This window comes from Mobula birostris, chromosome 7, assembly GCF_030028105.1.
Source record: "Mobula birostris isolate sMobBir1 chromosome 7, sMobBir1.hap1, whole genome shotgun sequence".
Classification (NCBI taxonomy): Eukaryota; Metazoa; Chordata; class Chondrichthyes; order Myliobatiformes; family Myliobatidae; genus Mobula; species Mobula birostris.
Genome location: NC_092376.1, coordinates 128,225,954 through 128,238,623, shown reverse-complemented (window position 1 = coordinate 128,238,623; position 12,670 = coordinate 128,225,954). Strand labels below are relative to the sequence as shown.

General features: G+C 39.2%; 1 protein-coding gene across 2 annotated transcripts in view; it reads right to left on the bottom strand.

Annotated features, from left to right (window-relative positions):
• The window catches only part of stk10 (serine/threonine kinase 10), a 125,885-nt gene continuing 113,215 nt past the window's right edge, over nt 1-12,670 (bottom strand). For both annotated transcript variants that reach the window (XM_072263722.1, XM_072263723.1), the window contains 5 exons: nt 11,580-11,704; nt 9,406-9,594; nt 6,722-6,847; nt 3,885-3,998; nt 1-570 (listed from right to left, as the gene is read on the bottom strand). In XM_072263722.1, the coding sequence (XP_072119823.1) occupies nt 433-570; nt 3,885-3,998; nt 6,722-6,847; nt 9,406-9,594; nt 11,580-11,704 (692 nt within the window). In that variant the 3' untranslated portion in view covers nt 1-432. The remainder of the gene's footprint in view (nt 571-3,884; nt 3,999-6,721; nt 6,848-9,405; nt 9,595-11,579; nt 11,705-12,670) is intronic.

Below are 12,670 nucleotides of genomic sequence, written 5' to 3'. Positions count from 1 at the left end.
CAACTTTTATTAGCTTTTTTTAAACTTCTGGTTCACTTAAAAAAAAGTGTGATTTTTGCCTGAACCCAGTCTTTCAATTAGCTAATCAAGTATCAAGAATATTTAGTAAAAATTGTTTTGGTGTACAAACTAAAAAAAATTAACCTTGCATTACATGTATAGAAAAGGAAGCTCTGAAAAACAAGTAAAGAACATAGGCACAAAATTATCCTTCTGTAACTAAAGAACACTTCTATACATCTAAAGAATAGATTTTTATTCTGAGCCAAGATCTGCAAATGAATACAGTAACATTCAGCAGTTCAAATTCAGTAGTAAATATAGCATTCTCAAGTCAGGAAATATTAATACACGTTTAGAAAATATAAATTAAAGACCTGTTCACACATCTGTACTCCTGAGTTCATGAAGAAATAATGGGTCCAAACCTCCTTAGGATGGCTCTGAAGAGAAGGGGAAAAATTTGGCAACCTTGTTTGGTGAACTTGGACTCTGACAATCTGCTTCTTCACTAAGTTTAAAGAACATCTCTTGATCTTTTTTCTTCTGAGTCAATTCTTCCTCCAAAGCCTGTAAAAAGAAATTTGGCAAAATAGTCAAAAACCCACAAGTAAAAGAAAAAATATTTGTCCACTAGTTTTCGGTGGTATCAACACAGGCAAACAAAGACTAGAACACAATACATTTATTCTTGCTCAACTGGAGGACTGTGTCACTACACTACAGAAAGGATGAGAGAGCAGAGAGTGCAAGGGAATTATATGAAGATGTTGCCAGAGAGAAGAGAAGAGGAGAGGAGAGACGTCTTGCCTGAACTTATCTACTTTGGAATAAAGGAAATTAATGGCAAAGTTAATTGTTAATAGATAATGGATACAAATCTCCAAGTTCTATTTTTTTCTTTTTAATATCTCTTTTCTACACAAGTAAAACATATGTCAATAAATTACCAAGGATACTGTATCATTACTACTTTTTGTACAAACACTATTCATTTTTCACTCTAAAGTAGCAAAATGGGACATAAAGGCATCCAGGATCCAAGCAAACCACCCATTAAACAATATAATGCACAACTTCAGATTTGTTATCACCAACACATCATGAAATTTGTTGTTTTGTGGCAATAGTATAGCGCAAGACAAAAATTACTCAAAGGAAAAAAAATTAAATCTGATGGCAGAGGAAAAGAAGCTGGTCTTTAAAGGTTGAGTTTAGGTCTTCAGCCTCCTGCACCTTCAGCCTGATAGTTGTAGGACAAAGGGGGCATGTCTCAGCTGGTGAAAATCTTTAATGATGGATTTGCTAATATAATTAGCCTTATCTCAAACAATAACGAGGTGGCCTACAGGGTAGAAGTCATCTCTCTGACACAGTGGTGTCAAGAAAACAACCTCTCCCCCAATGCCGCAAAAACAAAGGAGTTGGTTGTGGATTACAGGAGGAATGGAGATGGGCTAACCCCTATTAACATCAATGGATCTGGGGCTGAGAGGGTAAACAGCTTCAAGTTCCTCGGCATTCACATCACCGAGGATCTCACGTGGTCTGTACACACCAGCTGTGTGATGAAAAAGGCACAACAGCGTCTCTTTCACCTCAGACTGTTCAGGAAGTTTGGTATGGGCCCCCAAATTCTAAGAACTTCCTACAGGGGCACAATTGAGAGCATTCTGACTGGCTGCATCACTGCCTGGTACGGGAACTGTACCTCTCAATCACAGTACTCTGCAGAGAATGGTGTGGACAGACAAGCACATCTGTAGTTGTGAACTTCCCATGATTCAGGACATTTACAAGGACAGGTGTGTAAAAAGGGCCTGTAGGATCACTGGGGACCCAAGCCACCCCAACCACAATCTATTCCAGCTGCTGCCATAAGGAAAGCGGTACCGCAGCATAAAAGCCAGGACCAACAGGCTCCGAGACAGCTTCTTCCACCAGGCCATCAGACTGATGAACTTAAGCTGACTTGAGTGTACTCTGTATTACATTGAACTGTTCTATTTATTATAAATTATTATAAATTACTAAGATTGCACATTTAGATGGAGACATAACGTAACTCCTCATGTATGTGAAGGATATAAGAAATAAAGTCAATTCAATTTAATACATTTTTTCTGTCACCAAGGTCTGCGGGGAATGATGTGAAACATTGATTGTTCTGTGCTTTATTTAATGTTGCACAATTCCAGATCTGAAATACATGTTCTTATTTGCAAGTAACTAAAACTCCAATCTGGTGGATTTATGGTGCATCTTGCTGTGACAAAGTCCCTTGTGCATCACAGCCCAGTGAATGCCAGTAGCAACTCTAACTCAAATCTTGCCTTCTTGGCCTCTCCCCAGCAATCCTCCATGGTTGCACTCAAAACAAGGCTAGCCTTTAGTTTCAGGACCATGTCTCCTCCTTCACCAAACGAAAAAAAAATGATTAGCCTCTCAAACTCTTCTCAATATAAACATTGAGTTATTGAGACAGATACACTGAACTATGAAAGAGGAGGGTTAAAAGTTAGAGGCCCTTATTGGAATTCTGTGTTTGGCACACTTATGTCAACATGGATGCAAGACTCACTCGAAGTTCAAATGACGATTAATACCGACTATGATAAAAATAGAGAAGCAAAGACAGGCTTTATATTATCTCTTAATATCCTGTTCAGAATGTCAATACTTCTGAATTGCAGTCACTATTGTAATGGAAATACAACTAATTTGTGCACACTAAATACCTAAAAATCCATGCTATATTGAACACTGCCTAGAATTTGAACTGCACAGCACATGCTTTTGTTGTAATTTAAATTTACTGAAGAATAAATACAATATAGAAAAAAAAATCAGGATTTATTGGAAGTTGCATGATGCCTGTGATTTTCCTTTAGGGTCTCTTCTTACACAACAACAATGAGGTGCCCAGAAATGGACATCAGCACTATTCACCAGGAAACAAATTATACTGCTTTTCATCTGTGCAGAACAGGCCTTCAAGATGCTCTATGGAACCCCATTCTGTTTAGAGAGTAAAGGTTAGCTTTATTTGTCACACGTACATTGAAACAGAGTGAAGTAGATTGTGTCAATGACCAACATAGTCAAATGATGAACACAAGAGATTTTGCAGATGCTGGAAATCCAGAGTAACACACACAAAATGCTGGAGGAACTCAGCAGGTTCACCAGATCTATGGAAAGGAATAGACAGTTGAAGCTTTGGGTGAGTCCTGATGAAAGGTCTCCAGCATTTTTGTATGTGTTACAGTCCAATGACGTTTCGGGGGCTGTCCACAAGTGTCATTATGCTTACAGCACCAACAAAACATGCCTACAACTTACTAACCCTAACCCATATGTCTTTGGAATGTGGGAAGTAACTGGAGCACCCAAAGGACACCCACACAGTCATGGGGAGTGCATATAAACTCATTATAGACAATGGCAGTAACTGAACTCAATCTTCTCATTGCTGGTGCCATAAAGGGGACTTATCTGAATAATTTCCACTCCTTGACTTTATCCCTGGGAACCTGGCTTAGGAAGGCCTTTATTCATGAAAAAAATTCAGTAAAAATATTACTTCACTTCACTGTAAAGCATTTCAAGTACCTTTCCAAAGGTACGAATTAAAGTGTCAGCTACACAACTGATGAACCAGTGCAGTAGACGATTCAAAAGATCTGAAAGGGCTTGCTTAATACGCTAATCAAGTTCGTCCATTTGGTAGCAGACAAGAAATTGATATTGACCACAGTAACATGGAAAATAAACCAGGCAATATTCAAAGACTGTAACCAATCCTTCAGACTTCTATAGGGACCCGTAGCTATGAAAAGAAAATTTGAACATTGAGAGTAAATATTAAGTTCTTCACTACTTACTTTCTTTCTTGGTTTCAGCTTTTCTTGCCATTCCTTCAAGTGCAGGTTATGATTATCATCAAGTGCTTTTAACTTCTGGTTTTCATGTTCAGTCAGAAGATGGCACTTCTCACTCTAGAGATTAAAGGATCAAGGGTAAATTACCGCAGCCTATCACTTCTTACTGCACAATTTGCTGATTAAGCTCTATGATCTGACCTACAATCCTCAAAGTAAATCATTAGCAGTTATAAAGCAAAAATATCATTCTTTCCATTATTTTTATCTGTACATGCAGAAAGATAAGATTACAATAGCGATGAAAGTAATCCCTTTCGATGCAATCACATGAATTTCACAGTACATACTGGCCTTTTTGTTATTTTAGTAAGGAATCAATTATAATGATTGGGGAATTGTTGGCAAAATCTAGCAAGTTTTGTTCAAAATGTGCTTCATTGTTAATAACAATTCTAATTTTCCTTCAAATTTACCTTATGTAAGCAATTAATACTAACATTAACATTAGAGTTGCTTTGAATCTAAAAGGAATCCAAACCATATGTATGATACATAATACACCATCTTCATTGCTGTGTATTTATGTCTGTTACAAATCCTTTTCTTCAAATATCATGTTCATATTTTTGAGTAGCTGAATACCATCATGATTTTTTTTAAGGTAAAAAAAGAACATGTTTCATTTCTCATATAAAACTTGTAAGAAAAATATTTGAGGAAGAAATTGACAACTCTCAGACAGGATGATAAAGATATGACAATATATTGCCCAAATGTGGGAGCATGTAATGTTACCCATCTAAACCACTAACAACTGTACAAAAATGATCTACTGAGCTTATGGTCACGATGCACAGTGCATAAATTTGCTGTGTAAAAAATGTCTGCTGAGAAATTAGATCATGTCATGCATCTATTTCAGCACAGTGTGATTGGAAGTATATTTCCAACAGTGAAATGCAATAACAATCATTTCCAGGTTGGTGGATATCACTGCAGAATTTCAAAGGGCAGCATCACCATCAAATCTGCAGTAAACACGAATAGAAACAGGGATTGGCCTATCAGCCCATTGTTCCAGTTCATTACTAATCTTTTGCTTCGTCACCATTCTCCTGTCTCTCCCTCCTATACTTCGTGTCCAAAAATTTATTGCTTTCTCTTGCATATATTCACCCACAGCCTCCTTCAGTAACGAATTCCAAAAAATTTACCATCCTTACCCCTGAAAGTATGATCCTTTGTTTTGAAACTGAAACCCCCATTTTAGATCTCTATCCCAGAGGGAGATCAGCCAGATTATCAGATATTTCTAAAATGCAGATAATATTCAAGGCAATAAAGGTTATGAGACACTGGCAGAGTTGAGACTAGCATACTGTAGATCAACCATCATCTGAATAGTGGTGCAGGCTTGAGAGGCCTAGTTGCCTACTCCTGCTCTCAATTTTTGTACATTCTGGGTGAGATCTCACCCAAGGCTCTATACATTTAATACAAAATGCATTTAGACTTGGAGTAAAAGGCACATCAGTCACTGTCCTAATTTCTTGTAGGTACAGGTTCCTCAACACAAATGTTTTAAGCTTTGAGCATTTAAAAATTACTTTGCTTTTTAAAAAATATTTCCACTTGTGAATGATTTCACATTTTTCACCTTTTTCACCTGACTTTTATCTCCCATGTCCTCATCTTGGCATGACTATATCCCCTGTAATTATCTTTACATCGTCTCAACTCACTATAACAAAGCATGGTATCATCAACAAAACTGGACCCTCATTCAGATCACCAATACAGCTGTTAATATCAGAACAAGTCCCTGCCATGTACCACTAATTTCAGAAAATCTGAAAATAACCATTCTGTTCTTAATTTTGGTCCATTATTCAAGTCACACCAGCATATTACCTCCAATCCCCTATATAGAACACTACAGCACAGCACAGGTCCTGATGTCCAGGATGTTATGCCGACCTTTTAACCTGAGATGAGTAACCCTTTCCTCGTACATAACCCTCCATATTCCTATCATCCTCGGGCATATCTAAGAATTTCTTAAGTGCCCCTAATGTACCTGCCTCTACCAGCACCACCGGCAGTGTTCCACACACACACCACTGTCAAAACCTTACATTTCACGACCACTCCTACTTTCCTCCAATCAATTAAAATGATGCCCCCTAATATTAGCCATTTCCACCCTGAGTAAAAGTCTGGGGCTATCCACTCGATCTATGCCTCTCATCTTGTACACCACTACCAAGTTGCCCCTCCTTCGCTCCAGGGGGAAAAGCCCTAGCTCACTCAACCTATCCTCATAAGACCTGCTCTATGAGACAACATCCTGGGAAATCGCCCGGAACCTCTAAAACTTCTACAACCCTCCTATAATGGTGCAATCAGAAATGAACACAATAGCCCAAGTGTGGTCTAGCCAGGGCTTTATAGAGACACAATGTTACCTCACTGCTCTTGAACTCAATTGCCCAACTAATGAAGGCCACCACACCACACCCAATCAACTCGCGCGATAACTATGAGAGATCTATGCACATTTGCTCTGACTTTAAAAAGAATCTTGTGTGCCATCTGAGAGATTGGCTTTTCTTCTTCCATGTAAATTCCATGAGTAAATTTTATTCCTTGTTTCAAATTTTGGGTAGCAAATTGCAAATTATGTAAGGTTGATTTCTGTTATCCCAAGAACTGCACTGTGCAGCAATGGACTGATATCCAACATGGTAAATCAGGATTTTATCCTTCTCCCTTCACCTCCCTCAGCTTCCAATCAATTCAGCTTCAAACACAGAAATGATAAATCCCAAACCAACTACCTGCAGCTGTTGGAGCTCATGGATGTTATTCTCACATGCTTGTTGCATTTCTCTCATTTGAGTCTCATGTTTTATTTGCTGATTTTGCTTTTCCATTTTTTGTCTCTTTTCTTCTTGAATTCCAAACTGTTTGAAAGTAAAAAGAACAACATACCATGAGCTAAGGAAATGAGAAGGATTTAACAGTTCAAAGCAAAGCAATTTTGATCCACCAGAACACATAATAACATGGTAATATGGGAATAGGGAACATCAAACTTCATAAAGAATTCTCTCTTCTACCACAGCACCCCCCCTCCCCCACCTCATGCGTGCACATACACAGTCTCTTTTTCTCTGTTTGGTTGTGTTTCTCCTGCAGTAGGCATTGCTCTTTGAAATTTTCAATTCAAAAATTAGATTATATTGGCATATGGAGAATGCAAATGTTTGAACAATCCCCCTTACTGTCCATGACAAGTGCACCAAGCAGATTGGAAAATGAGAAACATCCATCCTGCAATCAATTTTAGCGCCAGAGGTTATAAATAATTATACAGAAGAACTAGTATATTTAATAGTGTTCAGATTAAATTATTCATTTTAAAAACTACACACTAATGGTGTTGTGCATAACTCACTAACTCAGTGCGATTTATCTGACGTTTATGAGTTCTCAGCCCACCTCAGAGACTTGACCACAACGCAGGTTGTCATCAGCTTCAAAATAAAAACCAAAGTGCAACTACTACCGAGCTCCCTACGGTTGTTAAGCCAAGGAATTACCCAATTATTCAGATGGTTGAAGATGCTATGAGAAGTATTTGAAGATAACATGTGTAAATTGAACATGTCCTGAAATTGAACATTGATGTATTGGCAGCAGAGTTAAAAACCATTTTAAAGAACGTAACTTTACTGGCAATGTGAAAGAGCCATTTAGCTGAATTCCTGTAGTTTAGACTGTGCAGATTTGACTGATGGATAAACTGTGGAACAAGAAGCTGGAAATATATTCCACCTGGACCAGAGGAACTGCACCCTAGGGTTCTGAAAGAGGTAGTGTTAGAGACTGATGGAATTAGAAGTGAACTTTCAAAAATCCTTGGACTCTGGCATGGTGCCAAAGGACTGGAAAATTGCAAATGTTACTTCACTCTTTAAGAAAGGAGGAAGGCAGCAGAAAGGAAATTATAGACCAGTTAGCCTGACCTCAGTGGTCGGGAAGATGTCAGAGTCAATTGTTAAGGATGAGGTGATGAAGAACTTGAAGATACAGAACAAGATTGTACAAAGTCAGCATGGCTTCCTTCAGCAAAAATCCTGCCTGATGAATCTGTTGGAATTCTTTGAGGAAGTTACAAGTAGGATAGATAAAGAGGATGCTGTGAATGTTGTATATTTTGACTTTCAGAAGGCCTTTGACAAGGTGGCACACATGAGGCTGCTTACCAAGTTAAGAGCCCGTGGTATTACAGAAAAGTTACTAACATGGTTAGAGCATTGGCTGATTGGTAGAAAGCAGCGAGTGGGGAAAAAAGGATCCGTTTCTGGTTGGCTGCCAGTGACTAGTGGTGTTCCGCAGGGGTCAATATTAGGACCACTTCTTTTTATGCTGTATATAAATGATTTAGATGATGAAATATATGGCTTTGTTGCCAAGTTTGCTGATGACACAAAGATTGGTGGAGGAGGAGGTAGTGTTGAGGAAACAGGTAGGATGCAGAACAACTTAGACAGATTAGGAGAATACACAAGAAAGTGGCAAATGAAATACAATGTTGGAAAATGCATGGTCATGCACTTTGGTAGTAGAAATAAATGTGCGGACTATTTTCTAAACGGGGAGAAAATCCAGGAATCTGAGATGCAGAGGAATTTGGGAGTCCTTGTGCAGAACACCCTGAAGGTTAACTTGCAGGTTGAGTCGGTGGTGAGGAAGGCAAATGCCATGTTAGCATTCATTTCAAGAGGTCTAGAATACAAGAGCAGGGATGTGATGCCGAGGCTTTGTAAGGCAGTGGTGAGGCCTCACTGAGTACTGTGTACAATTTTGGGTCCCTCATCTTAGAAAAGATATGCTGGCTTTGGAGAGGATTCAGAGGAGGTTCACAAGGATGATTTCAGGAATGAAAGGGTTATCATTGAGGAATGTTTGATGGCTCTGTGCTTGATCTCATTGAAACAGAGTAGATGTGGAAAGGATGTTTCCAATGGTGGGAGAGTCTCGGACAAGAGGGCACAGCCTCAGGATAAAGGGCCGCCCTTTCAGAACAGAGATGCGGAGAAATTTCTTTAGCCAGGGTGGTGAATTTGTGGAATTTGTTGTCGAATGCAGCTGTGGAGGCCAGGTCGCTGGGTGTATTTAAAGCAGAGATTAATAGGTTGTTAATTGGACATGGCATCAAAGGTTACAGGGAGAAGGCCGGGAACTGGGGTTGAGGAGGAGATAGAAGAAAGGATCAGCCGTGATTGAATGGCAGAGCAGACTCGATGGGCCAGATGACCTAATTCTGCTCCTATGTCTTATATTAACGAAAAGGTCCAATGAAAAATGAATCAAAACTACTTTAGTAATTTGGAAAAAGATAAATCATTTACTTGTGTGCAATAGAAATGGTAGATTTTTTTGCTATTTTGTGTCTTTAGCAAGATAATTTGTAGCAGCAAAGCAACCTCCAAACACATGATCATGTTACAGTTACCTGTTTAATTTTCTCTCTGTCCTCTGTATGGCTCCCTGTAGAGTTAATACGCAAACTCTTTTTGTACATCACCATTCTCGTCTTCCCCTCACTTCTTTGGATTTTGGGAAGTCTGTTCTTTTCCTGTTGCTGCTTGATCTTTAGTTGCTCAATCATCCGCTGATTATAACGCTGCATCTGCTCCAACTCCTGTGGGGTTTAAACACACAAACCAAACAAAATGATTCACCACGGTGTGCACGTCTAAACAGACACACGGTACATATGTAGATAAATACAGCATGCCTAGTGGTTTCAGAGCAAAACGTCAGAACAGAAATATGAACATGCCTCCTGAAAAACAAAAAGAACCTTCCCCACAGCTTACACACTTCCAATGCTGATGTTGAATAAGATAGGAAAACGTTTGCGATGTCTGGAAAAACTGCTACTTTATGATTACACATCTTCAAGTAAAATTATGCAGTCACAATTCCTACCTTTGTGCCAAGTCTCTTCTGGAACTTTAACAAATTATGCTATAAACATCTCTCAAGACTTCATAATAACTGAAAATATTAAGATTTAAATGCATTAGCCTAAACTTTCAGATATGTTGCATTGCATTTTTCAGTGCTGTAATCAGAAAAATATATCACATTTATTAAGTGGAGCAAAACTAACTATTCAAAGGATTGCATGGTGGAGGATTACAAATACCTGGGGATACGAATTGACAATGAACTGGATGGTCAAAGAACACTGAGGCTGTCTACAAGAAGGGTCAGAGCCGTCTCTATTTCCTGAGGAGAATGAGGTCCTTTAACATCTGCCGGACAATGCTGAGGATGTTCTACAAGTCTGTGGTGGCCAGTGCCATCATGTTTGCTGTTGTGTGCTGGGGCAGCAGGCTGAGGATAGCAGACACCAACAGAATCAACAAACTCATTCATAAGGCCAGTGATGTTGTGGGGATGGAACTGGACTCTCTGACGGTGGTGTCTGAAAAGAGGATGCTGTCCAAGTTGCATGCCATCTTGGACAATGTCTCCCATCCACTACATAATGTACTGGTTAGGCACAGGAGTACATTCAGCCAGAGACTCATTCCACCGAGATGCAACACAGAGTGTCAAAGGAAGTCATTCCTGCCTGTGGCCATCAAACTTTACAACTCCTTCCTTGAAGGGTCAGACACCCTGTGCCAACAGGCTAGTCCTGGACTTATTTCCTGGCATAATTTACATATTACTATTTAATTATTTATGGTTTTATTACTATTTGATTATTTATGGTGCAACTGTAACAAAAAACAATTTCCCCCGAGATCAATAAAGTATGACTATGACTATTTCAAGGTCCGGGCAGGCCATTCTGTTGACTTGGCATCACTGGGAACACGTCATCATTGCATACTTAGTGTCGGTTGTACATGGGATGACCAATTTTTCAAGAATTGCTAATTTCTGATACTATCAAAGAAAAGCATCAATAGGTACCCAGACCAACCAACAGAAGGGTCATCCTTAAGCAGTTCCCAGCCCAGCATCAGCAGCCATATCCTTACAGGTCCCTTTTACTCTAAAAGAAACCTCTACCCTCTGTTCCTCCACCAGAAAGCCACAGGTAGCCATCTTATTCTTAAGCAGCTTCTTAGTGTGGAGGATGTATTGCTTCCACTATAGTTCTCTGACCAGCAGGTCATACTCTACATCAGAACCACCCATTGCCAAGGTGAATGTGGTGCTCCTTTGATTGTTTGGAAGGTAGCTCCATCCCCTTGATCTCCATACGTTCCTGGAAGTCTAAGTTGCATTCCTCTGTTTTCAACCTGTTCCAGTGGTCATGGTCCAGGGATTCACATGAATGGGTGACAACGTGAGGATGAACCTTAAATGTTTTTGCACCACATCCTAAAAATTGCTTGTTATGATGGAATTCAGAGCAGAGTGTTTGTTTAGCAATCTGTTCAATTGCTCTCTCTAGTTTGTTAAAAAAAATTCCTTCAACACCAGTTCTTTACATGAAACGTAGTTGATATTCAAAAAAGTCCCAAAAAAACATCAAAATATTCTTCCCAAAATTGGCTTATTCATGCTTAGCCCATTGAGAATAAGATAGTCCAACCTTGTGGACAAATTCATCTGATACTTACAAATGACTGACATAGTTTTCCAATGCAGACTTTATTTTACCTTTTCATGTTTTTTCAGTAACTGATGCCTTTGCAGGGAGTATTGATCCTTTAACTGTTGTCTGAGGAACTGATGTTTCTCCTGCAGGTGGTGCTCTTCTCGCTCCCAAATGGCAGCCTCCCTGTCTGAATTGAGAAAACTGAAGTGTTACTGCCATACCATCCAAAATGAACATCGGTCTAGAATAAAGATTGTGCAACACCCATTTCTGCTACTCAATGACTTGCTTCAATTTTCTCCTTTCCTGAAAGATTTTATTCTGTTCCATGAGCACTGCGGCCTCCAGCAAATTGCAGCAACAAGTGTTTAAAAAAAAACACTTTCCTTGGTACATCAAACTAGATTTATTGCTCATTCCAACATTACATCCTGACCTTGAAGCTTCAATTCTTCCAGCATTAATGAACACAACGGAAATTGTGCGTGTCTTAAAGACAAAACAATGTTCCGGTCTAAATGACATCGGTATCTTAATTTACATTTTACTGAAGTCTACATTTGTGTGGGGCGAGAGTCTTTTATATTGCTCAAAATTTAGCTGTTAAACTATAGTTTGGATATCAGCATGCTTTCAAAACCAAAAGCCTAACAACCTTCAAGAGACAAAAAAAAAATGGGATTAATAGAGGATCATTGTTAATGGCTGGACTGGACTATAACTGCAGTGCCTATTTTCACGCTCTCCCTATGATTTTTAGCAGTTTAATTTTCACAGTATTGTAAAACTCAGATAATCCAATATCCTTGGGACTTTGAGGCCAGACAAACAAATTTTCCAGACTACTGGATATTATTCTATTAACACTGAAACACTCTTCTATGTCACTCAACAATACAATTAACCTTCAGTGAACTCAACTCGAGCAGGAAATATAAAAACACTCTGGATCCCAGCTCCAAACACAAACCCACTCACATTCCTCATTCAAGACACATCAAAGTTGCTGGTGAACGCAGCAGACCAGGCAGCATCTCTCGGAAGAGGTACAGTTGACATTTCGGGCCGAGACCCTTCGTCAGGACTAACTGAAGGAAGAGCAAGAGATTTGAAAGTGGGGGGGGGGGGGGGAAGAGATCCAAAATGATAGGAG